Here is a 27,845-nt window from a genome sequence, read left to right on the forward strand (position 1 = left end):
CTCTATTTGACTAGGCAGAGACAACAGGAGACCCTATGGCCCTTTTCTTACTGGACGCGGAAAAAGCGTTTGATAGGGTCTCCTGGAAGTTTTTATGGGCAGCTATGTCAAACCGTGGAGTAACTAATGGATTTATTAAGGCCATCCAAGGACTCTATGTCAACCCGAGCGCTAGCGTAGCGATAAATGGGACTATGTCCGAGAGTTTTATGATCAAGAGGGGAACCAGACAAGGGTGCCCCTGCTCGCCTCGCTTATTTGCGGTGTATATCGATCATTTTATCCGCAAACTTGAAAACCATCTTCTTGTGCCACCTATTATTATCAATAACTATAAAACAAAAGTCCTAACTTACGCGGACGATATAGCCTTAGTCACCACTGACCCTAACAAGGTTATTAAGATTGTCAAGGAAGAGGCGCTACGATTCGGTAATATAAATTTAATACAGGGAAAACTCAGATTGTTATCAATGATAAAATAGAGATGGGGGATAAAAGAGTAGTAGAGAATGCTGTTTATCTTGGTGTCAGTATAAGCTTCAAGGTACATAAAATTGTGCAGATAAATCTCGACCCATTAATAGGGCGCACCAGAAAAGAACTGGTTAGACTGGATAATTTACATCTGACTATTGGCGGCAGGTGCAATAAGATTAAAATGCTGTTCTTACCTAGGTTTTTTAATTTTTTTTAGAACAATTTGTCTTGAGTTCTCTCTGCAATACTTTAAAAATATTGAAACTTTGTTTTCTAGATTTATATGGGGGTTCAAGAGACCTTGGAGGGCTCTCAAATGGATTATGCTACCGAAAGAAAGAGGGGGGCTAGCTATGCCAAACATTAGGATTTACTACTGGGCAACGGTGGCCAAATATTGTGTGAATCTGATAACTAATGAACCTAGTAACCTCCCAATCCCAACCCCACAGGAAATGATACTGGGGGATAGAAGCAATGGGTGCTTATGGCGCTATGTCAATGACCATTATTTTAAGAAAACAAAACTTAAGACTATCTCCAGCATTTGTAAAGTATGGATCAATATCCACAAACTGTTAGGGCTGGGACGTTACTCTTGCTATACCCCTGTTAGTGGTAATACCGATCTTCCAGGGATTTTCCAGGATGGATGCATGTCTAGGTGGATCGGGACAGGGATTAGCCAGCTGGGCTGTTTTCTTACCGCAAATCGGTTGAAAAGCTTCTCAGAGCTTCCTACCGACTATAACATCAGCAATAGGGATTTCTTTAAATATTTACAGATTAGGGATTTTTTTGTCAAGGAAAATGTGGGGCGAGTTAAATTTCAAACTAATGCAGCTATAGATAATTTGTTTATGGAAACAACGCCTAAAATAGGGGAAATTTACAAGAATTTTAATAGCACTTTACCAGACAATTTAGATAAGCATTATGCTAGGTGGCAGTTTAATCTATCGGTGCAGGTAGTAACCCCTGCACGTGCACTGGAGCTCTCACAATGTGAATTAAATTGCAAGCACAATTTTATAAAACATTCTTCGCCCTATATTACACCCCCTATAAAATTGCCAAATGGGCCACTGGACGTGTAACTACTTGCCCACGCTTCTCACTGGCTGAAGCCGATATCATTCATATCTTTGCCACTTGCTCGGCACTTACTAATCTGAGGATAGATATATCTAACTTTCTATCTGAGATATTCCATTCAGGAAGAAAACAAGTTACTTACCTGTAACTTTAGTTCCCCAGTATTGGTAACTTTCATAGATTCCCATGCTTTGTATCATTCCCCGTCGTCGGAATGGGAGTCTCGGTAACAAAAATACCATAGCTGTAGGTACAAAAGACAATGGAAAAAGGCCTAGGCCTCATTACCTTTTGTAGCATATCACCCTCTTTGTGTAAAAGAGACCAAACTTTGGCCTCAACCAATCAGAAGTGCCTCACTACTTAGAACCTTCCTGAAGGAACCTCAGAGCCTCAGATTTTCGTAGCCGTTGTGTACTGAGACACCATCTGTGCTGTAGGCTGAGCTTTCCCCGGGGAGGTGGGTGGGCGCATGGGAATCTATGAAAGTTACCAATACTGGGGAACTAAAGTTACAGGTAAGTAACTTGTTTTCTTACCCCAGTATTGGAACTTTCATAGATTCCCATGCTTTGTATCAGAGTAGTAAGCAGTTGGCAAGATAATCACATTTTGCATTGTAAATAATATCAGTAGATAACATCACATTAGATACAAAATGTGAAAAAATGGAAGGTGGGAAGAAAGGAAAGCTCACCATTAGTGGAAGAGGTTCCTCAGGACAGCTTGTCCTACTGCTGCATCATCCTGTTTCAGAGATTCCAAGCAGTAATGCTTGGTAAAGGTGTGGACGCTGCTCCAGGTAGCAGCTCTGCAGATATCCTTAATTTGCACCCCTGCGAAGAGTGCTGTGGAGGAAGCCACAGATCTTGTGGAATGCGCTCGAATCTTTCCAGTCAGAGGTTTACTGTGACAATGTAATATAGCGCTTGTGATCCACCTTGAAACACCCTGTTTGGATAGTGGGAGGCCTTTACTCGGTCCCCCGAAGGCCACAAACAGTTGAGTAGATTTTCGAAAATCCTTAGTACGTTGTAAGTAAAACTTCAAGCATCGTTGCACATCCAACGAATGCAATGCTTTTTCCGCTGGTGTGGAAGGCTGAGGAAAAAATGTTTTCAGAATGACCGGTTCATTCAAATGGAAATCCGAGGGAACCTTTGGCATGAACCTAGGGTTAGTCCTCATGATGACAGTGTTCCTCTTGAATTGAAGGAAAGGTTCTTGAATGGTCAAGGCCTGTAACTCCCCTACACGCCGAGCCGACGTGAGAGCGAGGAGAAGAGCCAATTTCTACGAAAGGTATTTGATGTCAGAACGATGGACTGGTTCAAAAGGGTCCTTCATGAGCTGAGAAAGGACCAGATTCAAATGCCATGTTGGAGGAGGCGGTCTCACCGGTGGATAGACCCTGAACAGGCCCTTAAGAAATTGTTTGATTATTCTCGAAGACCATAATGAAGGCCCAGATTCTGCCCTTCTGAATCGTGACAAAGCAGCCAAATGGACCTTAATTGATGAATGGGCTAGACCAGACTTGGCCAAGGACAGTAGGTAAGGGAGGACATGATGAGGTTTGGAATTGAATGGATCAATGTGTTGCTGTCGACACCAACAACAGAATCTTTTCCACTTAAGGCGGTAAGTTTTGTTAGTGGAAGGGGCCCTTGCTTGGGACAAAACTTCTCTAACCTCGTTTGATGATGGCAGGTTCATAAATTCTCGCTGCTCAGGAGCCATGCAGTCAGGTGTAAGGACTGAGGGTCTGGATGCAAAATCTGTCCTTCGGACATCGTGAGAAGATCCGGCAGAATTTGGAGAGGTAAAGGAGGAGCAATCGACAACAGATGGAGCTCCGTGAACCAGAACTGCCTCGGCCAAGCCGGGGCTATCAGGATCATCCTGCACGGTTCCACCTTGAATTTCCTGATTAGTCGTGGTATCAGAGGAATGGGAGGAAAAGCGTAGACAAATGTCTTCGACCAGGGTATCGAAAGGGCATTTCCCAGAGAATTTGGATGGGGAAGCCTGCTTGCGTAAGACCGGCATTTTTTGTTGGTCGGGGTGGCAAACAGGTCGATGTCCGGTCTTCCCCACCGGCTGAAGACTTGTTCCAAGACGTCCTGATTCAACTCCCATTCGTGGCTGACCGAGGATGACCTGCTCAGTCTGTCGGCGTTTTCGTTGAGGACGCCCGGCAAGTGTTGTGCCATCAGGGACATCTTGTGTCGGATCGCCCATTCCCAAACCTGCTCGGCCTCTTGTGACAATGGGCTCGATCTGGTCCCTCCTTCCTTGTTCACATAGTGCATGGCCGTGGTGTTGTCCGTCCTGATAAGCACTTGTGAACCTTCCAGGCGAGGAAGAAACGCTTGCAGAGCCAGACATATCGCCCTGAGTTCCAACAGGTTGATGTGGAGGCATTTTTCCTGGGGTGACCAATGACCACTGACATGAAGGTCCTGTAGTACTGCTCCCCAACCTTCCAACGACGCGTCCGTCGTTATCACTTGTGGAGACGGGTCGCTTGCGAAGGATAGGCCTTGGGACAAGTTGTCTAGGTCTGTCCACCATAGGGCCGCAGTCTTCATCTCCGGAGTGATAGCCACTCTGTCGTCGAAGGAACCGTGGACTTGCCGCCATTGATTGTCCAGTTGTTCCTGTAAGGGACGCATCCTCAGTCTACAATGGGGGATCAGTGGAATACACGATGATATTACTCTCAGCAGAGACTTGTAGCGGCGAACTGAAAGAGACTTTTTTGTTTGTAAGTCTTGGGCCATCGTCTGTAATTTGTGCCTCCTTTCCAGAGTAGGAAATGCTCGTGAAAGCCTTGAGTCCAAGATGGCTCCCAGAAGACGGGATCTGGCAAGATTTCTCGTCGTGTAGAGTGAGACCCAGGTTTTGGAATAAATTGGTACATGCTTGAACCGCCTGTAGCGCTGCCTCTCTGGACGGAGCTTTCAGTAACCAGTCGTCCAGATAGGGGAAGACTTGAAACTTGTGCCTCCGCAGGAAAGCTGCTACTGGAGCCAGCACCTTCGTGAATATTCTTGGGGCTGAGCGGAGTCCAAAGGGTAAAACCCTGAATTGGTAATGGCTCTTGGCTACTGTGAATCGCAGAAACCTTCTGTGCGCTGGGTGAATCGGAACATGAAAATAGGCATCTTCGAGATCGAGTGTGGCCATGTAATCCCCCGGGTTGATTAGCTTCAAGATGTCCTGGAGGGACACCATCCTGAAGGACAGAGAAATGAGATAGGTGTTTAGCCCCCTGAGGTCTAAAATGGGGCGCCACTTGTCGAGCGTTTTCTTCACCAGGAAGAACCTGGAATAAAATCCCTGGTTTCTTTGGTTCGATGGGACTGGCTCTATTGCCCCTTTTTGGAGCATTTGTTGAACTTCGAGCCAAAGAAGACGCTGGTGTTTTGAAGGAGTGGCTGCCGGGGGCTTGGGTGGCGGAACTTGAGTGAACTCTAAGGTATGCCCTTTCCGAATGATGTTGAGCACCCAACGGTCCGATGTTATTAGGGACCAGTTGTGAAGGTATTTGTTGACCCTGCCTCCAACTGATGACTTCCTGGAGGAGGGTCCAGTAGGAAGAGCCAGGAGGCCGCTATTGGCGCTTGGACGAATCTCGTCCTCGCGCACCCTGCTTTCCTTTACCGAAAGGCCTGGAGTAGTTGGTAGACTGGCCCTGCCGCTGTTGGTAAGATTGGCGGTGCTGCTGGGAACTGGATCCTGTGTTGGATTAACGCTGTTGCTGGAAGGATCCTCTATAAGTACCACCCCTGCCTCTGGAGCCCTTGAAGGGGGACTTCCTGTACTGAAGTGTTCCTAAAGACCTAGCGGTCTCTGTGTCTTTTTTAATATCTTGCAGGGTGTCGTCAATGAGTTTGCCGAATAGAGCTTCTCCATCAAAGGGGAGATCCAATACTTTATTCTGGACCTCTGGTCGGAACCAAGTAGCCTTAAGCCACCCTTGGCGACGGAGCACTGCTGCTCCAGCCAGTGAACGAAATGCCGTAGTCGCAATATCCATTGCACAATCGATGATTTCCATCGACGTCGCTTCTCCCTCCTGCAAAACTTTCTTTGCCTCCGACAGATTCAGGAGGCAGTTGGTCAAGGTACGGGGAGACATCGCACCAGAGCTGACGGTCGTACCTACCCAGGATGGCTAAGGCATTAGCTGCCCGCACCAGCAAACTTGCCATAGCTGAGAATCTTTTCCCCACGTTATCTAACCTCCGTCCTTCCTTGTCCGGAGGAGTAGTCAGCGGCGCTGAAGGGTTGCGCGATTTCCTCTGCGCTGCCTGCGAGATCACAGAGTCTGGTCTTGGATGACCTGTCAAGGCCGCTGGGGCATCATCGGTCGCTTTGTACTTCTTTTCCAGACCGGCACCACCGTCGCCGGGTGTGTCATGGTCTTTATGCCCTCTTTCCATAGGTGATCCACGATTGGAATAGACCTGGCAGTCTTTCGAAAGGGTTCTTTAAAGTCATATAAAAAACAATCTGTGGTGACTTTAGGCATTGCTAATTTAAATCTTGCCGCCGCTCTCTCCATTAGCTGATGGAAACCTCCAATATCCGCTGGCGGGGAGTCCGCCGGGTCCGGATTTGGTGATGCGGGATTGTCAATAACGTACTCATCATATTCCGTGTCGGGATTAGAGACGTGATCCGACTGCTGATCCTCATCCGAGGATTCATCAACATCATGTGATCTTGGTAACCCAGAGGAATCCTGAGGGACGGCTGCTTGAGGCTGTGGAGAGGTTGGAGCCGAGAGAGTAGGTGGCACCAATGACGCCTGAACCCTTGAAGGTGTAGCAGGCGTTGATGTATTTGGCAAAGGTCTACTGGCCTTAGACTTATAGTCCTGTAGCATCCTATGTAGATCCTGTAGGAAAGATGTTGGCACTGAAACCATTTCCTGGTCAGATTGCTGCTGTTGCTGTTGACTATGACCATGTTCCTCGTGGGTGTATTCGCCCTCTGAGTCAGTGTCCTGGCATTTGACAAATAGTTGCGAAGGACTATTGGCATAGCTATATGCATCTTGGTCATCTTCCTCTGATTGTCCCTCTTGCAGGAGCATTGTTGGTAGCAGAGGGGACACTGTCCTTGGAGAGGTCATCTCCGGTGTGATCCGCGTCACAGAAATGGTGATACGCTTTTCTGTGGACAAGATCGTGGGTTCCGTAGTCGACAGTTGTATATAGGCCGTCGAGATAGGGGTCGTGGACGTCGTCGACGACGAAACTGTCGACACACCAGCCGTCGTCATAGTCACCGTAGTAGTCGTCGACGCCCTCGTCGACGAGACCGCAGTCGTCGACACCGCCGTCATCACCGTCGACTGGACTCTCGTCGTCATTGTTGTCATCGTCGTCGACGGGGCTTTCGTCATCGACGGGGCCTTCGACGTCGACGGGGCCTTCGTCGTCGACTGGACTTTGGGCGTCGACGGGGTTTTCGTCGTTGACGGCTCCTTTGTCGACACCTGTGAAGCTGGTACCTTCGTCGTCGGCGCCTTTAGTCGACGGAGCCTTCGATGTTCTAGTCGACGGGCCTCCCGCTGTCGACGTCTTCGTCGTCGAGGACCTAGAAGTCCTCTCAGAAGACTGGCCTGAAGGTGTTTTGAAGGCTGTGGAAGTCTTCGCACCTGTAGACTGCGTAGAAGGTCCATCCCTCTCCTTTACACTTCCGTGAGGAGATTTGTTGGGACCTGGGCTCTCAGACTCACTGGGGGTCTTTTTTGAGGCCTTAGAAGATCGTCCCACAGAAGAAGAAGGGGAACCCCTACCCCTTTTCACTGACCTTCTAGTAGAAGCCATCGATCCAGCATCTTCACTGTCACTGGAGACAGTATCCTTCCTTGATTTAAGCCTTTGCAGCCATGTCAGGAGCCTACCCTCACGGTCCCGGAGGGTCTTGGCAGAAAAAGAGCGACAGATTGCACAGGCAGCCACTTGGTGGTCAGGATAGAGGCAATAAATGCAGTCCTTATTCTTATCCTCCACAAAAAGCCTTTTCTTGCCACAGGAGGAACAAGGCTTGAAAAGCGCTTTTTTCTTCTCAATTTCCGACATCCTGTCAGGCAGCAACAATCCTGAAGAGAATCTGAAAGATCCTGATGAAAATCCTGTAGAAAAAACCTGAAGAAATCCTTTAGAAGAGTAGAAGTTGAGCAGAGCTCAAAGGAGACTCCCTAGCACAACGTGCGGTAGAAAATCTGAGGCTCTGAGGTTCCTTCAGGAAGGTTCTAAGTGGTGAGGCACTTCTGATTGGCTGAGGCCAAAGTTTGGTCTCTTTTACACAAAGAGGGTGATATGCTACAAAAGGTAATGAGGCCTAGGCCTTTTTCCATTGTCTTTTGTACCTACAGCTATGGTATTTTTGTTACCGAGACTCCCATTCCGACGACGGGGAATGATACAAAGCATGGGAATCTATGAAAGTTCCAATACTGGGGTAATTACTATTTCCTCTGAAGAAATATTACTAGGAGTGGCGGGAATCGACAGGCCAATACACCAGCAGGGGTTGATCTTTGTAGCTATGGCGGCTCTCAGGCTGTGTATAGCCTCCTCATGGCTGGACCCTCAACCACCGGCCTTCACACAATAGAGGGCTAGGTAACTCGCAATCTGTAGAGTGGAGGTGGTCATATATAAAAATAAAGGGCTAAAAAAAAAATGAGGCATGCAGATATGGGGACCATTGCTACAGTGGATACAAGCCCACGCCTAGGGGCAATATGTAAGCTGCAGGGGGTATCTCGAAGGAAGTAGAGGAACCTTGAATTCAAGCCTAGCTATTAATATATTCAAATATGCTTGTGATGTTGTCTGTTTCTTATTTCCTCTTCGGGCTTCACACTTTACAGAATATGTATGAATTAATTAGTCTTGGATTTTTTTTGTATTGCTGTTGGTTTAACCTGAATTTGTATCATGAACTTGGTCTTGGGGGGGGGGGGGGGGGGGGGGGGGGGGAGTGTATTAAATGTCAAAAATGTGAATACAAACTTTAAAAAAAATAAAAAAGAAGTGAGGGGAGAAACAAGCTAAGGAATGTTTCTTCCTTCAAGCTCTATCAACAGCCTGAGCCTGGATACTGGAGCTCTAGGGATGAGTCTCCCACAACTGATTCTGCAGAGGATGAGGACAACATGAGAAGTCTGCAAAATGGGATTTGTTCATCCCCCCTGTCACTGCTGAGGGGTTTTGATGTGCAGCACTGGCCAATCAACCCCTCTGAGTCTCCAGAGAATCAGATGAGTGACACTAGTAGTGCATGTTCAAGTGCAGGGATTTCTCAAACTTTGAATGAGTGGGAAAGAAGTGAACCTTGTCCCAGTCTTCAAGCAAGATATGACCTATGTCTCCGACCAGCAGACTCCAAGAAGTTGATAGATTTTGTGTTAGTCTGAACATGTTTACTAGGGTCAAGGGTACTACGGTGCCTCAGTAATGTTTTCCTAATTATGCATGTAATGACAACGGCATCACACAAGAAGGCTTTTGCCCATGAAGACTGAAAATGTTATAATGTCATACCGGCCATAGCATGGTTTTGAGCTTTGTATTTCTATATGTTGTTTTGTTGGGGTATAGGAGGAATGTTGTGTTTGTGACATTGGAATGTCCTACTTTCCAAAGTAACGAAGGTGGGGAAAGTAGAGCAACCCGTCATGTCAGGACCCAAGTGGTATCGGCCATGACGTGACTGGGAAGACATTAAAAGGACCTGAGGCCTGGACCTCGAGGTCAAAGAGCAAAACTAATACTGGAGTTGCCTTCTCATTTCTTCTGGCTGTGTGAGCGCTTATAGCTCCAGGCCGCGCCACAGGAAACAACAACCCCATGTTCTTCCCACCACCCCCTCTCTCACGACTGAGAGCTGAAATATATAGAGGTGTGTAGTTGTGTTTCAGTCTCAGATTACGCCATCCCTAGGGGGCAGTAGATATTTAACGTACATACAAGATACATAAGAAAGCCAACAAAAGCTCTTGGAGAAAGATTCCAAAACACTCCTTCTCTGCAAAGAAATGTTGTAATGTCTTTCCAACCATTTGTGCGTGTGCTTCATTTGCCATTTTGGGTTTTGCAATAAGACCAATTAAAAAAAAGCAAAAATAATTAACCTAGCCTCCATTAAGTGGCAGAGTAATTCGAAATCATCAGTGCATTATGGGGGACACATATTTAAATGATGAGCACCTCAGTACAGGTATGTTCCATTTGTCCTGCCAAAGCGTGCTACTATTTTAGTGATTGATTCTCTCTCAGTAGCGACTAAACTTCAGATTTTACTCGTCCTGATAATAAAGTAAAACAAGTGCAATTGAGTTATAAGTTTCTCAACGGGTAGTGCTTGATTTATTTCAATATCAATAGGATGAATACACTGTTGACTAAGAAACAACAAAGGCAATGACAAGATTAAAGCGTAATGTTTCACACCAAAATGTCAGGGTTTGCACTCAGGAAAGTTTTGGTTCCTTTATTGGGCATTCTCTGAGGAGGCATTTTTATTTCTAGAGCTTAAGCTTCTTACAAAGTGTAATTAAAGCAAACAAGGATAGTGAAGCATGTAAGTGGAACACCAAAGATCTGAATGGATTCCACCAAAGCCTACATTGGGAAATCTGTAAGCTTTAACTGAGGCCAGGAGCCAAGACAGCCTTTCAGAGAGAGTGAAACTTGACAAGGCAGAGACTTCTGATAAAAAGCAATCGACCTCACATCTACAGGAATGCAAATCTGCAAGAACAACATCCCTGAATCAAAACATTGCCTTTCATTAGATAGGAACAAAGAATCTCTACCAATTCTACAGTCTTCATCCCTTTTAATATACAGTTGCTTTATTACTGCAGCGTCATCTTCTTTCACACCTTTTGGTTTGTTGGTAAACTTTTCATGACATGCTTTTCCTCAAAGATTTGAGGCTACATCTGCAATTCTGTTGAATGCAGCAGAATGTAGACGACTCTGCAGAAACCTGTGTGATGCCACCAAAGCACTGCCTTTGCTTTTTCCTAAAAACTTAAAAAAGCACTTCTCTTCTGTCGCCACAATGGGCTATCCATATGCCCTTTGTGTACAGACAACATATTAGAACCACGTAAAAAAACACTAGGCTCCTACAACCTTGATTTGAGAAAATGAGTCCATGGCTTCAATGCAATTCCTTACACACTCAATATGGCGACTCAGGCTATCAAATGTTTTTCCATTCATGTAGTTTTGTGGCTCAACAGAGCTGCTGCTCTTCCAGTTTTCCACATTTAATGGTGATTGTATATTCCAGAGGAAGATAGTCACTGTACGAGTATCTGCAAACACTCTGCATTCATTCAAATGTCACACTGTTCGCTGGCCCACTTCAGGCGAATACGGGCCAAGGGGCTTCTCAAAACTCAGATTTCCTTACTTTAAAACATTTTAAAAAAATCATAAAAGGATTCCAAAAGTGGCCAATGAGACTTCAGAGATTGACTTTCCCGTTCATGTGAGCGCAGTTCCTGGGCTTACTGGGTTCTGTTTGTTTTTCTGATATGCCAGGCGGGCCTCCATTTTCCACCACAGGAGTGACATGGAAGCGGGAAAAGTTAGCAGATAAAGGCTCTGACAAGAGGGTGCGCTCTAGTTGGTCGGTCTCAGTATCAGACAGCTCTGTGGAATCTCGACATTTTTGGTTTCTACTGTGCAGGAAGGAGAGCCGGCGAAAACTGTAGTGCATTTCTTCTTTGATGCTCTCCAGGACCTGGATGAAAGATGGCCGTTGTTTTGGGTTCTGCTGCCAGCACCATCGCATCAGCTCATGCCTACAAGAAGGAAGGAGTATGTTTTAGAGAGCAATTTTAAAACAATCAATTTCTGTAGAAACTGCATTAGTATAAGTCATGATTGGTTAAAGTCTAACAAAACTTAAAGCTACTCCTGCTAGTCATCTACAACACAACATCTGATGAACATCATTAACAAAATAACCTGGATTAAGAAAGAGCTGTATGTTTAAACAGTTCAAACACATGCGTATTTTACCAATTATATGAATTAATAATTAGTTCATCATTGTATCAGCTTGGATGCAACTCTGGCTTCCCATTTACATTTTATTTTCCTACCTAGGTCTCACATTGACTTGTGTAGCCCGCACACTCCCAGGAAAGGAGGCTTCAGAATCCAGAGGATTTAGTGCATGTCTATGGATACTCTTGCAGGCCTCTGTATTTAGAGCAAAGTGGGTTTGAAATGTAGCAAAATGAATATCAAGTGGTCACAATATCATGACCAGAATATAGAGGACCAAAATACCATCAGGTAAGTATGTATAGAATTTTTATACCTAGCTCCATTTCTACATATCTTGAAGAAACCAATATTTTTATGATGCATAGATGTGGAGTTAAGAGTAGTAAATCTGTACCTCACTCTGTGACCTTATCTCTTCAATATTTTGGTCATGATATTGTGACCACTCGATATTCCTCCCCTAACATACCAGATTACAGTCTTCAGAGTGTTCAGGGTTCCAAGGAACAACACACCATGTACCCCATAGATCTTAACATATGAAATACGCCACAAATGGAGTGACCTTTGGTTTCAAGGTGCAATACGATACATGCAATTTCAGCGTACCTGGATCTCCATGGGCTTCAGAGGACTGTGCCTCCCAAGAGTTCCATAAGCCACATCATCTGGAGCCGTAAGTGTATGGCATCCCAGTTAAGGGGTCTTCTATGTGCCTTTAAATTATATCCACAATTGTTTAAAGCCAAATCACTCCAAGAATAAACAACTCTAAAAGAGATTTAATGTATATGTGTCTGTTAGGTCTAGTTCTAAGATGTCCACCATCTGTATCATGGAGCTGCGCACCCAATTTGTGGGAGTAATGGAACAATTTGTTGTGGAAGAGAGCCTTTCTTTGCCCTGCTATTGGTTAATCCATCTAGCTGAAAGGTTTAACTGACATTCACAAAAGTAACTGAAGTCCCCACATATCCATTTTGTGGACTGATGGAGATCTACTCATTCCTCTAAGGAACATGCCACATATTAAATACAGGGGAATGGAAAGTAGAGCATTAATGCTGCTCTTTGGTGTACTGTGCATAGTTTTCTCTCTTGCTCAGAACATTGAGTATGATGGGCATGCCGTCCCATGCCAGAATGCTATTCAGTATGTCCTCTCAGTCTAGACTGAACTGACCTACTTGTGGAAAATTACTTTCTTCCATTTATCTCCCCGGTGTGGTGGTACGCCACAATGGTGTGGGTTCATTTGAAAGTCCAAGGCCTGATTCACTCAAAATACACCCTCAGTCCAATTGACCATGTCTCAGTGATGTATTAATCCATTATTCCGACATGCCAAAAGGATCTTAACAGTCACTAATGAACTATTCTCCAAAGTCTTCGGGTTCAAGGAATACACCACTTTCACCCAAATCACTATATCACCATTTATGAGTGATATCAGCTGATGACAGTGCCCTACCCAATTACAGTACTAGTGAAACCTCTGCCACCCAAACCAAACATATGTCCTAACCTGGTTTATATTTTTCAAATTCTGATGGACCATCACTGTGTTAAGCACTACTAGCCAGGCACCAACATGTTCTGAATAGTATGAGGAGGATTCAAGGATCCTGGCACCAACATGACAAGGGTACCATCAAACAACACGGTTTTAGCTCTTTAACTCAGCATTCGTAGCCCCATTGGTGAGCTGAACCCTGATATTACCGGAGTGATTAAGTTCAAATTATAAACACCGGCGACATAAACTTTGCATGTTTCAGAGTTTTTACCATGGTGTGACCTCCATTAGCTTTACTATACCTCTTCAGGACGTAGTGTTATAATGCCTCCGCAGACTTTGCTATGCCATGACTTATAACGCAAGATATTTTATTACAAGAGGCATTCATGTGCCTCGTAGAGGCTACAGCTGTTGAGCTCCATAGTATTACGAGTACATTGCATGCCAGTAACTCTAGCAGGTTTTTGCCTTTACATTCTTTAAAATGACAGTCTCAAAGTCTATTAGAATACTTGGACACTCTGGATTTAGAATTTCTAGATCTTTACTGACATAATTGTATCTGAAGTCTAAGAAAGCTTTGCATGCCTAAAGGCATAGAGGGTTTACTGGGCCCCGAACTGTAGAAGCGTTGGCAGTTCTGGGGTCTGCGAAGGCTTTAGCCTCTTTACCCTACCTGAGGGTATTTGTTCCAGGGCCTCCATAGGCTTTTAGGAGGTTTTAGCGTATGTAAGCCTACAGACATGTCAAAGCCAAAGCGTGTCATGGGTAAAACATCTTTACTGAACTTTCCCAGTACTTTAAATTCTTGAGTCCCCAAATTATTCATTACGATTGTACCTTCAGATTCAGTTACATCTTCCTCTAACAGGTTCCCATTATTTATGGCTGAAATGTCTCTAATAAACATAGTAATCTATAAATATGTGCATATACCTCAAAAGGCTTACATGAACCTGTTTTTTGGCTTCTGTAAAAAGTAAAGAGAAGCCCCTTAAGGCCAAAGGAATAGGGCACTATATAGTGTTAAAAAAGCGGTATTCTTTCAGCCAGATTATATTAGCTACACAACATCCACTCCGTACGTAGCATTCAAGCCTGATATTTCACCTCTATTTTCATTCATCCGTACTCCAGAAGATTGAACCATATATATAGCCAACATATAGCCAGACCAGATAATCAAATGAGAAAATACAAAAATATTTATTCTTAAAAAAAAGAGAGACGCAGTTATAATTCATACCTTAGCTAATGTTCTGGTTCATCACATAATTCATTAACAAATCTAATCTCAATATAATTACACTAAACATTAAAAACAATAGCAATTAAAAGGGAGAGTCACTAACATAGACAAGCACAGTATGTCATTTACAAATACACATCCGTGATGTAACAATATCCAATTCGTGGAACTTGGTACTTCACAGTTTATACACTTTAACCACCGCCCTTGTTCACAGATTATGTAGAAAACTAGGCGTCAACGCGTTTCGATGGATTATCTTATGCCTCCATCTTTTTCAAGACTATAATATTGACTCTCTTACGATTAAAAATTGCACATAGTCAAATAAAATCCTATTACTGGTAAGGACCATCACTTTTAATATTTTAGGGGCAAGGCCTCCTTCGGTTCCTGCAGTATGTTCTATAATGTATCTTCATTTCTCTCTGTCCTGTCCCTTATTTGGTCAATGCTCTCCAATATAAACAATGAGCATCTTGCGATCCAGTCAATATCGATATTGTTCTTTCTGTAATGTCGATATCGATATTAAGACAAAACTGGGTTACTGATACCGCGCAGGAGCGTGCATCTTTTAAAACCCCAATTGCAAAAAGGGACTCTATGAAGGACATAACTGGGAGAGAATATAGCAACAAATCTGCCATTACGGGTCTAATCTCAAAGGAGCCCGGAGTCTATGCTTAGAGTGCAACCTCATTACAGAAAGAACAATGTTGATTTTGACGGGATCGCATGATGCTCAAGATGATCATTTTCACTCGGAAGCTGTACATTTGGAGCAGGGAGGCCGCACTCAAATTACTGGATGGTAAATTGATAAACTACAAAAGGAGGACAAGCCCTGAAAACTTGCGCACTGCTGACACATGCCCCTATCCAATTACGCATGCAGCAACTGGCTCTAAATTAATATTGTTTACCCTTAAAAAACATTGATTATGGTAGCTCCAGTGTACATAAATACACTGCGAAATTTTGATACTCTAAGGTTGTTTTTAATAAGGAGGATAGTGGTTCTCCATAATCATGGTGTATATTCAATGACCCCAGAACTGGAAGTGAGAGTTCTAGTGTACTGTAGTGTCTTTCCTATTACAATTTGAGAAAAACTGTCCTGAAGAAGGAGTATAACCCAACAACGGAAACTCTGTGTCGACAAATGTTTTTCTGACAACTGTTCTCACAAATGATATGTTTTAATGTGTTTTTATGACATTTTGCACATAATAATGTATTGTACTAAATAAATGATGTATTTTTAGAAAAAATTTGTGATTGTTTTTATAATTTACTGGTATTTATTTAAATTGATGTTCTCATGATTGTGGCACTAGTGGTTCTCTTAAGCTTTAATACATGTGAAGTTTAATTAATCTTTGTCTAAGAGTCATATTTGATGACTAGGAGTTAGGGACTTCTTTGTTTCAAGTACCTTCCCCTGCCCTATATTGGATTTAAAAGTGGACCTCCCACCTTTTTCTTTCCATGTGTCTCTATTGACCTTACTGTGTGGAGCCTTCAGATGCATTGGTGTGCTTCTCCCAGCAGTGTTTAATATGCCTGCATCTCCTGACACTTTAGTGGTGCTCCAGCTCCTCAACATCCCCAGACAAGTATATATAGACCTGTAAATGGCAGATCTGGGCACATGAGGTGCCTCGGACTCCAGAAGCTTTACAACACCGGGGCTCTTGGAGTCTGCAGAATTCCTAGAATCCTTGAGGGTTTAGAACACCAGGGTTTTTGGAGTCTGCAGCATGCCTAGGTATCCAGAGGCAGCTTTAGGATGCCTGGCCTTTAGATTCTTAACAATGCCTGGGCCTCCAGATGCCTCTGTGAAAATCCCAAGTCTCCAGAGGCTGTTTAAGAACACTTGACCCCCAGATGCTTCCAATTCCAAATACTTTAAACATAGAATTGCAGTGATGGAGGGAGCAAGACCTGTAAAAATAAGCTTAGGAACATACCCTTTAGTGTTCGCTCAAATTTAGTAAAAGAATGTAAATGTAAATGTAATTTGTACTTGTAAAGCGCACTAATAACCAAACTGGGGTGTCCTGGCGGTGTAACGCATACCGCTGTGGAACCCTTCCTGGCTTTTCCCTGTGAATTGTCCACTCCTGGGCACCCCCAAGGTAAAGCCAGGTATCCCAGCGCTGTTGGGGCCGTTGTGGAGATTAAGTAAGCTATTGCCCAGAGTTGCAGAGTGGGACCCATGATTAGAATAGGCACCGAGGCGAGAATTATCAGGTCCAAGGAAATTGAGCCCAAGACCCGCCGAGGCGGGAATTGAACCCTGGTCCCGGGGCCAGACCTCTGCATCAGGGTCTGCTGCTCTAACCATTGAGCCATACTTCTCCAAGAATAGGACACATTACAAAAATAGGGGAACATTGAGCCAGTGGATTCCTCATTGTGGTTGACACCTTTGGTGGTGGCATGTAAACACAATAGAGAGTTGTGAGTTTGTGTTGACCTTTGTTGCTTAAACCATGAGATCTGGGTTGATGCTCACCCATTGCCCAACATTTCAGAGTTATTAGCAGGATTAAAGGAAGCGAAAATCTTTTCTAAGCTGGATGTAGCCTCAGTTTACCATCAAGTAGAGTTGGAGGCTAAGTCAAGGCATCTGACAGCATTTGTGTCTCCTTTTGGGACATATCAATATTGTCAGATGCAATTTGGGTTGACCTCCGTGGGTTCCATCTTTCAAAGAGCGATGGTGAACATGCTTAAAGGTGTGCATAGAATTTCTATTTTTTAGGATATATTGATTTTTGCCCTAGATCGTCAGCCTCATAGCAAGACATTGGATGAAGTGTTGAAGAGGTTTGATCCAAATGAAGTGTTACTCAGGAGGTACAAGTGTGTTTTCCTTACAGACAAAATTTAATATTTGGGACACTGTGCTACTAGCGAAGGCATTGGTCCCCACCCAGCATTGGTTGAAAATATCGCACAAGCTACACCCTCTGTGGATAACGTGTCATTGAAGTCGTTTCTTGGCTTGTGTGAGTTTCACTCAAGATTAATTCACAAATATGCAATGAAATTACGGCCTCTGTCTTGTATGTAGAAGAGAGGAGTTGCATTTGTATGGAGTGAAAAATGTCAGGAAGTTTTTGAGTGATGGAAAAAAATGGTTGTCTTCTAGGGTCCTGAAGAATTTTTATCCTGATCTCAATTGTGTACTCATGGTCAATACAAGCAATGTTGGCTTGAGAGCTGTGCTTACTCAAGTGAAGGGTGCGCAGACCAGGACTATTGGTTATGCCTCTCGTGTTTTGTCTGATACTGAAAAGCAGTATTTAGTTATTGAAAGAGGTGTTAGTGTGTTAGTGGGCAGTAATGAAGTGCAGGAGCTGTGTGTGAGGTAAACGTTTTGTGATTCAAACTGATCTTAAGCTTTTATAGTGTACATTCTGAGTGTGAGAAATTCTAAGGGGTTTACACTCCATATTGCTAGGCTTTCTACAAAATTGTTGCAATTTGATTTTGCACCAGAGTACATTCCAAGAGGGGAGAACGTTGTGCAGATTTTTTATCATGCTCACCAATGTATGAAGAAAAGGATGCAGGTATGTGTACTGATTAGAACAAAGAGGACTGTATTGTGGCATCCATAGATCTGCCTCCATTGCAGGCCTACTTGATATGTCAAGCTTGGTTGGCCAAAATAAAGGAATCTTGAATTTGATCTTGACACTTTTGTTACACTTGCAGAGGAATCATCTGTGGAGGATAGACTACTCATGAGAATGGACAAATTTGTTCCACCAATTTCATTGAGAAATTCTAAAATTATAGGCACAATTGAAGGTCATTTAGGTGCTACTATGACAAACAAATGTTGTGATCATGTTTTTGGTTGCCTACTACGGATCGTAAGGTTGATAAAATCATCAAGGAGCGTGTAATTTGTTTGAGCTGTGACAAGTCTATGAAAGTAAGAACTCCCCCATTATGTCCTATTGAATTGACTAGGGGCCCTGGGAAAAGTTGGAATTGATATTGTAGGACGTTTTCATGCATTGGATAATACCTCAAAATTTGCACTAGTCATGATGGATTATTGCAATAAGTGGCCTGAGGTGAAATTTGTCAGTGAAGTGACATCTAAAGTGGTAGAGGAATTTCTGAAAGAAGCTTTCTTGAAAGAGGGATTTCCAGCCATTCTAGTATCAGATAATGGGGTGCAGTTTGTCGCTAATGAAGTGGAGGTGATTTTGGAAGCAAATGGTGTGAAGCTTCTTAAGAGTTCACTGTATGCTACCCAAATGAATGGGCTAGTTGAGCAGATAAGTAGAGTGTTGGGGGAGTGCATTCAATGAGCTAAGACCAATAAGTGTGTTGTTGCCAATGCTGTAAGGAGTAAGCTGTGGTTTTATCGTACCACTCCTCTTGCGACGACAGGCGTTTCACCATTTGAATTACTATATGAAAGAAGGCCACCACTTGCTTTTTGCCCGGCATGGATGAATAAGTGGGTGAAGACGAATATGAGCAAAGACTTGGATATTAAAGTCGGGACTAGAGTAAACAAAATTTTGATGAAAGAAACCGGGTCAAAGTACTAGATATCAAAGTGGGAGATATGGTGCGTGCCTGGTAACCTGTACGTGTAGCTAAATGTAGTAGCAAATTTGGTGTTGCCGTTAAAGCCGTGAATGTTAAAGGAGGTAGTGTGAGAGTTCAGGGTGGTCAATGGTAGAATGGAAAGAATGTAGTGAGAATGAAGGACTTTGAGAGGGGTGTGAACAGGGAAGGTGTGAAGAGAGAGAAAAAGTTCTTGTGATTGCAATCGGTGTTTAGCACCTATGGAACAAGAAACTCTGTTGAGGCGTGAGGGTAGAGTGAGGAATCTACCATTGCGCTTTAGAGAGTGATGTCCATTTTCATGTTATTTAGGAATGTACCTTTGCACTTTTGATAGTAATGTAGCTTTTCATGTTATTTTCTAATGCAGTGTCATATACGTGTCTATTTTCAATTTTATAAGCGCTACTGTGTGATTACATTAAGTTTTTCAGTTTTGCGTGTTTCATTCTCTCATATTTCTCCCCTTATTCTGCCTTCTTGTTAGTATGTATTTTCTAGTGGTGACATATTTTACATGATGAGAATTGTTTTTCCCGGTTTACATATTGCTGTTTTGAAAAGGAAAGAGCTATGTAGTGTGAGAAGTCGGCCTGGTATATGCTGTCCACTAATTAAAGTGGGCACCTTGCACCAGTCCAAACGACCCTTGTCATGTATGAGGTCAAAGATAACCTTTAGAAAGCTATCCTAGTGGTTTCTGTGGAGAGCAGCCTGCAGGCTTAATCTTGAAAGAATGTAAATCAGCTTGTTTTACCAGAATATCACCTCCTATAGTGATCAAATGAAAGGAGAACCACACAGTAGTTATATAAAAAATATGTATTTATTAATATAACACTCTAGTATCCTCTACACAAGGATAGTACACCAGGCACACAATACGAGATCAATAGAACAGTTGTAAGTAGCACAATACAGAGTGGATCCCAGGGGGAGACCAAACCATATACTAAAATAGTGGTATAACAATCACGACTTGAATCAAGACATAGTATAGAGCACGTTGAATCACTGGGACCCCGAGGAACCACCTAAGATGAGTAGATAGGGACCCCATAGAGGATGGGTGCAGTGTGCTAACAAGACAGCAGGCTCCGTACAATTGTATGGGGAAGTCACGGTTACAGTTTTAAAATGTTAGGACTAAGCATGGGCGGAAAATCCGTTTCGCTCGCGGATTTTGCGGATTTTCAGGAAATTCGCAATCCGCGAGATTCGCGAATCTCCCGCAAAATCCGCAAATCCGCGAGCAGCGGATTTTGCTCGCACTGCTCGCACTGTTCGTGTGAGTTCGCGGCTTCCCAGTACAACTTCGCGCCCCGCGAATAAGTGCTAAATTGCAGAAATACGATCTTAGCAAAACTGAAACTACTTACCAGGTTCAAAAGTTCAGGCTCATCATTAGTAGCCATTTCCTGTAGTGCTTCCTGAGGGGCCCCTCCAGAGTTCAGTTGCCAGTTGCAACTATTATGTGACCCTGCTCTGAACCTCAGAATAGTTACACATATGCCACAAAGGTCCTGAATTACAGCTAAGGGAGACAAGCAGGAGCCAGGCTGGAAGTTAAAATCCATTAATCAGCCCCTAATTCATTATTGTCAGTTGGGGCAGGGCAGGTGTTGTAACTAATTTTGCAACAATGAAAGCACTTAGCAAGTGCAAAAGATCACTAATCAGGGCGCACTAAGGAAGCAGGTGCCAGCTAAAAAAATATTCTGTGACACATTAATCAGCCCCAAATTAATTCAGGTCACTTGAGGCAGGGAAGGTGTGCTTTGCTTTGCCGAAAATAATGTACACTGGACAACCAGAGGGTGTGGTGATGAAACAGAGGGTGGCATGGGTGGGCCAGAGGGTGGCATGAGTAGTCAGAGAGTGGCAGTGGTGACAGAGAGTGGCAGTGATGAAGAAGAGTGTCCCAAACAGGCTGGACACGTAGAAACAAGTTCGCAAAACTTGCGACCCGACAGGTAAGTTCGCAAATTGCGAAATTGTAAAAACCCTCGCGAACTGGCAGAAACACGGGCGAACACAAAAAAAAAAAAATCCGCAAATTCGCGGGAATTCGCGGATTTTGCGGATTGCGAGTTCGCAAATCCGCAAAATTCGCGAACGCGAGATTTGCAAAATTCGCCCATGGTTGGTTAGGACCCTTGTAGGAGGACTTTGAGCAAACCCTTTGGAACTTAAGAGGTTGGAGAGCCACCCCCCAGTGGATATCGAAGTACCCAAGTTACCTATCCCAGAGGAGCCAGGTGCATAGGTCTGGAGTGGTGTCTTAAACCGCTGTCGTTCTCAATGGAGGACTGTGAAGAAGTACTGCGTCCATGAAGGTGAAAAGGGTCTGGAGGAAACCAAGCCTGGATTCTGGAAGGAAGGAACCTGAAAGTAGAGGGGATAGAGCTGGGTCACTTCAGAGTGACCAGGAGCTCGATAGAAGAATGCCTGCTGATGTCGGGGACTTCAGGTGCGAAGAAGGGATGCTTGACTCTGCAGCCACGAGGACCAGGAGATGTCGAGGATGACCAGGAGCCAGAGGTGAGCTGTCCCACAAAGGATGTCGAGTGCTGAGGGGTTGGTGTCCGGCTGGAGCACCAACATGCCTCGGCAACAGCAACCCACACTGGAAGATCAAGCAGGCTACGGTGTGGACCAGCATCGTCCAGAGGACTCAGCAAGCAATGGGGAGTCAGAGGATATCTGGAACAACCAGGAAAGACCAACAGAAATCAAATTGACCCTCATTGCAAAGTATCAGTCCACGGAGCACTTGGTGTGAGGAGGCCAGTGTTCTTTGGTGCAAATACTGCTCAGGGTCAGGACTACTTGGAGTCCAATGCATAAGCTCAGAAATCGCCAACAAGCATATGCAACTGCAAATGGATGCAGTGCACAGGTGTTTGGGTCATGAAGTCCCCACGAGGGATACTGGCCTCAAACTTGCTGAGAGGGCAGATCAACCTTGGGGACTTTCAAAAGTCTACCTCCTGTATTGATGAAATCTTCAGAGTCTGCAGGAGCAGCAGACCAGTCAGTTGCATAACGGTGCTGCAGTTGCAGGGGAGTGACTCCTTCCCTCCAAGGGAGATTCTTCAGTTGTCATTAGTGCACCACAGGTCCTGCACAGAGCCTGTATGGAGCAAGGGCACAGGCAAAGCTTTGGGGAGAGGCAGATGAAGTCAGGCCCAGTCGAAGTCCAGCAAAGTCCAGAGTGTCCAGACTGTCGAGTGTCAGTGGTTTCTTCTTATAGAATCTTGTCCACAAAAAATCTAAAGTCTTACAGCCAGGTAAGCCCTTTTGTACCCACAGGAGAGGGTTGGGCAGATTCGGGGTGGTTATACCCATATCCTTTCTCCAGTTTCATGCAAGCCAATGGCTCCCAGAACTGATTTGAGTTGGACTTTGAACAAGGACAACAAATGTGCCCCAAGTTAGACTTTCAGGCATGCTCAGTGCACCCACCCAGCCCCAGTACACTAAATCCTGTCTGGGAGGTGGTCACACCTCCCTGTGACAGGATTCCTATTGCGCTGACTTCCTCTGCTAGGGCTTGGCTCAGCAACAGGAGGGCAGAAATGGGTCTCTGGTCGGTAGCATCCATTTTGTGCTGTCCGGGTCGAGAAGGCTGACACTGGTTTGACCAGTGACCCCAGGAAGCTTGCTTCTGAATGGTGGAATCATACCTTCCACACCAGTAGGTGTGGAGATATGATTCCAAGGTGTTTGATACCAAACACAATATGTTTCTATACAGCCGTTTTTGAGATCGCATTTACCGCGAGGTTATAATGCACATCTACCTATATGTCCGGCTGGGTCACAGACAACCCGGGAGAATGGTCTCTGAAGGCTGCAGAGGGGCTCTGCTCATGCAGAGGCACCCTCTCACTAAAAACCCAGCACCCTGCCTTCAGGATTGATCAGGCCTGCTTTAGGGGTGACTTATAAGTTTTAAGTGTAGTGACCAATAGATATAGTGAACCTATATCTAAGTAAGTGGTGCAAGCACCAGCTTACACAGGTTGCAGTAGCAGACCTGTAGTTCCATTTTCCATGGCCTCTCATGGGTGGCATAATACATGTTTTAGCCCATGGGAGGCCTCTGGCCTTGGTATATGTGGACCATATACTAGGGACTTATAAGGGTACCCCAGTATCCAATCTGGAGTGTACGAAAGTACATGTATGACAATTTAAGGGAGAAAGCAGATAGACTGGGGTCCTGATTAGCAGGATCCCAGTCAGACTAGTTAAAACAGTGCAACATCAAGCAAAAAGTGGGGGTAACGATAAGAAGCAGTTCCTACTTTCCTACATGTTGTGTTCAGTAAGTAGAGTTCTAGTATGTGGCTCATGGAAGCTTGATGTGATAATGGTGGCATTCCACATGTCGCAGTGTTTCCATTGGGACAGTTGCTCAATCGTGTGCCACTGGCAGTTCGCTGCGAAGAAACACTGAATAAACTTACGGAAAAGGAGCATACCTGGTTGTCTGTCCTCTTGATTAGGACAATACGTTTATCTGAGCTCAATGTAAGATGCCTCTGCCCATAGAGGCTTAATGATGCTCAAGCCAAGAAAACCCTAATTCTGCTTGTGCACTCAGGAGCAGCTTATATGTTCAGAGGGAGAAATAGCATGTTCTCTGGAGATTTTTATCTTACACTGAGAATAAGGTTCCAATGAATTCTATTGTGTGACTTTGTTTTTATTTAATATTATTGCATTCCTATTTAGGCCTCACCTGCCAAACAACGCATGTCGTCTGGTTGTTAAAGACCTATTGTGGGCTTACCAACAACTTACAGTGGGATTTCAGCTCACTCACTGCTTGCCATTCGTGGCATTATTGTCACTCATTTTATTGCTTCCTATTTGTTGGCTTATATTGGCTTACATTCCTCTTCTCGTGTTTGTCCTTTTTCTGGGAAATAGCCCCTTTACCATTCTTTTGATGGACTGACTACTCACTTTTAGTAAAGTACTTTTTAATATTTGGTTAAACACTCCATGAGAGTGGGTGTGTTTTCCAGATCTCTTCCTCCTGTGCTTCTCCCTGTGCGCTATGTGTTGCTCTTTACCCTGTATGTTGTATGCTCTCTCTTTCAGGAACTTCTCCCACCCAAACTTCTGTGTTTATCTCTTCTTCATGCGCTTCTCTCCTCACCCCGTGTTAATCTTCTTGTGTACTGTTCCGCACCAAGCTAAAATGCACTTCACATATCGTGTTGCTTCCTCTCGTGTGCTGCTTTTCACCTCCTTCCTAACCCACTGCCTCATTAGCCCCCAACCCTTGAGATATTTATTTTCTATTTGCACGTTTGTGGAAAAAAAGTATTTTTAGGTCTTGCCTAGGCAGTGCTTGTTTTATTTACCAATTCAAGTGAAATCTGCCATCTTGCATTGGTAAATTAAAAAAAAGAAAAGAAAATGGCACCAATATAATCCTAGAGAAACTTGTCTACAGAATGATACAACTAGCACCCAGGAGTGCCGTCATTGCACTTTTTTTTGAGTGGGGGGGGTAAGGCTGTGCTGCTTCAGTAAACAGTATTGGCAAAGTCAAAAGGTCCAAAAGACGCTGCCAATGCTTGTTTATTTTGTTTTTTTTCTCTCTATTTTCTGCTAAATCAATACCACATTAATATCACTATAAGCAATCTGGTTTGAATGCCCAATGTTCCGGACAAAGGGAGACTGGGCCAAATGTATAGGTGGCACACTTTTAAAATCTTTGTGATTTTTGTTTAAATTTTAAAGCCATCAGAATATTTGCGTAACAATCCAAGGGAGATGATATTCAAGCGTTAACTCAACTAGTCCCCCCTGGTTGAAGAAGTTCTGGGCAAAATAACCCGTGAAACCAACTGTTCCTTCTCGGGTCAGGAGTGGGAGGATATAGCCCATCTAGCAAGTAAGGCCCTTAGAGCAGTCAATTTTAAAAGGATGGGCTTTTTATCTCGGTGGTTGGCCTATTTCACCCCGAAAGCTCTTAATAAACGTTTTCCCGGAGTGGAAAATAAATGCTTTCGTTGCCAGGCTCGAGGTGGGGGCGATTGGCTACATATATTTTTTACTTGTCTTAAACTTGAAACATTTTGGCGTAAGATCTTGTCGGCAATAAGCCAGGCCATTAATAAAACGCTTGACCCTGAGGCCGAGGTGGCTCTTTTTGGCATCTCCAAAAAAAGGTCTGATCTAACCAAAGCCGAAGAGACATACACGGCGATCTGTTCCCTAGTAGCTTGTTCCCTAATCCTCCAAAATTGGAGGTCTGAGGATGGACCATCTTACTCAAAATGGGTGAACAAAATGCTAAGGACAAGGAGGCTTGAAGAGGCCTACGCCAAGAGAGTCGGTGCAATGAAAAAGTTTACTAATGTTAGGAAGTTCTCTGAGGTCTGGGAATCTATGACTGATATTTAGCACCTTAGCACTTGGCACTTTATTTTTTTATGCTCAAGGATACTCAAGATTGCACTTTAATGTTGCAGGACTCTTTTGCCTAGATAGAATGTTTACTCAATTAATGACTACGATCTAAATTGGGGGGCAAAGGTAAACAACAACAATAATGATGTTTAACCCTACAATAATATTTTAGTATTTAGCACTGTTAGCACTTTTGAAATTAGAAAGGTAGGAACGTTAGCACTTGGCACATTTTCTTTTTATATGTCTAAGGGAAGAATCAATGATGTTTTAATGTAGCAGGGCTTCTTGATTGGATAGAATGTTTATTCATTTAATGAATACGACCTGTATTGGGAGGTAAAGGTAAACAACAACAATATTGTATGCTATTGGTCAACCCTGCTGTATTTTAACATTTAGTACTGTTAGCACTTTAGAAATCATGGTAGTAGGAACATTGTTTTTTGCTGTTTCTTGATAATGTTATTGACTAAAAGATCTTTCCAGACTTAGTTCGTCTTTCTTATAGTTTTTTTTATTATTCCCAATCATTGAATATTGTATATTGTATGAATTGCGCATCTGCTCTGCTCAATAAACATTTTTTTAAAAGTGTTAACTCAACTCAAAAAATAAGCATTTCCATAGGATTTAAAAGTTTCCAGTTTTCTGTGTTTTTTAGTTTTTTTTAAACGTGTCACTCTCGGAGTTGTCGTCATGGTTAATTTAATTTGTTCCCTTGGCTTGTCACTAAACAATCACCAAAGGCAATCACAGGACACTAAAAGTTGTGCCCCGGGTATAGGGCGTCATTGAGCGACCATCCCTTTAAGATCTGGTTGAAATGTCCCCATAATGAACGGACCTTAATAATTGCAAAGAAGGTAAGTGCTGATGGAACACATACTGCAGGTGGTGGATAGAGAGCTTGGTATGTGCACAGGAAAACCTAGTAAGATGGTCAGAATTTAGTTACAAAGGTGATCCAATCCCCGCTTCCCCTTCTCCAAGTGGCTGGACCTTATACAGCATGGAGTTTTAAAAGGATAAAAGGAGGAAGTGAACCCACATCTGCTCACAAAGTCTCCTGTTTTATTGGAGCTTCTGGTGAAGGTGCTTGGTGGATGGTTAAAGGAAATCTGTTCAACAGGGCTTAGTAGAGATTTGGTCTTGAGCAAAGTCTGAGGATAGTGAAATAGGAAGCTATAACTCTGTGGGGGGAGGGGGGCTGATTCCAAGTGTGCCAGTTTAATTGGGGAATAATGCATTGGTCCAGTCTTACCGGCGAGAAAAAAAGAATACAGTGCAGTATTCACTTTTATACACTTTTTTCCCATGGCAAATTTCTTCTGGAACTGCCTTGAGGATTTTGTGTAGGGAAGAATCAATTCGCAAGTGCAATCTGCCCACAATTTGTAAACCAAAATCAGGTACAAACACCATGGTGCCCTAGAAGCCGGTCTGTAGTGCCAAAATTGCTAGTATGTATGAATATTTAAATTCAAAGATTTCGAAAACCACTTAAACTATTATTAAGGAAATACCACCCCACCCCCAATTTAATAAGAATAGGATTAGAATAGTTACACTAGCCTTACAGAAGTTAGCAAGAGAGTCTTTGTGAACTTACGAATTTAAAAAGATGTAATATGTTGCAGCGAGATATATATGCTCGGTAGATATCTTGATAGATTTGTTGAACAACATTATTTGAACTCCAACTCTACAAAGTTGTGTTTTTCTGATAGTTTGTCATTTTTTTTTCTAAAAATGCTAGCCTTGCATTTTTACTTTTAGAGTTAGGAATGCAGTGTGTGCACTACTAACCCTTACTTGTCCTGTTACTAGTAATCAACAAGGACATGAATAAACCGGTTTCAATTATATTTCCTTTTCACCACTTTTTAATACAAAATATATGAAATGAAGTTTGAAAATGATATTCACGCTCTTGTAAATTTGATAAATGTATTAAAATATTTTAATAAAATGTGTTTAACTGCTCAAAAGAAAGGGTTACCTGTTCTATGTCTAGTTGATACTGCTCTCTCTTGCTTTCCTTAGGCATGAAGCAGCCAGAGAATCTTCCCATCATTTTCGTAAGCTCTCCATCACCTACCTCTCTAGAGCTTCCTTTGAGCCGGTTGTTTCCAGGGCTCGGCACCTGCACTTAATTGTCAACACCGGAACTTATGACAGCCTGCCACAAGGTGGCGATGTCTGGCCAATTTAGAGATTACCACAACAGTTAATTATTAATTCAATATACATTAAAATGACTATCACCTGTCTCCCAAGCCATTCTTATAGCTTTGGAGGCCTGTGATAGTCTGAATTGTCACGCCTGTATGAGTGTGAGCGTTAGCAGTTGTGTTGTTACTATCTTTGGCATCATGGCAGGGACAATGTCCAATGCAAGCTGCTGTGG

At 43.5% G+C, this 27,845-nt stretch overlaps 1 protein-coding gene across 1 annotated transcript in view; it reads right to left on the reverse strand.

Annotated features, from left to right (window-relative positions):
- Positions 1-9,933: 9,933 nt before the first annotated feature.
- Positions 9,934-27,845, reverse strand: part of INSRR (insulin receptor related receptor) — a 736,218-nt gene continuing 718,306 nt past the window's right edge. Inside the window, exon 22 of the mRNA XM_086945015.1 lies at positions 9,934-11,419. Within this exon, the coding sequence (XP_086801141.1) occupies positions 11,080-11,419 (340 nt within the window). The 3' untranslated portion in view covers positions 9,934-11,079. The remainder of the gene's footprint in view (positions 11,420-27,845) is intronic.

Source organism: Lissotriton vulgaris, chromosome 12 (genome assembly GCF_964263255.1).
Source record: "Lissotriton vulgaris chromosome 12, aLisVul1.2, whole genome shotgun sequence".
NCBI classification, from domain to species: Eukaryota; Metazoa; Chordata; class Amphibia; order Caudata; family Salamandridae; genus Lissotriton; species Lissotriton vulgaris.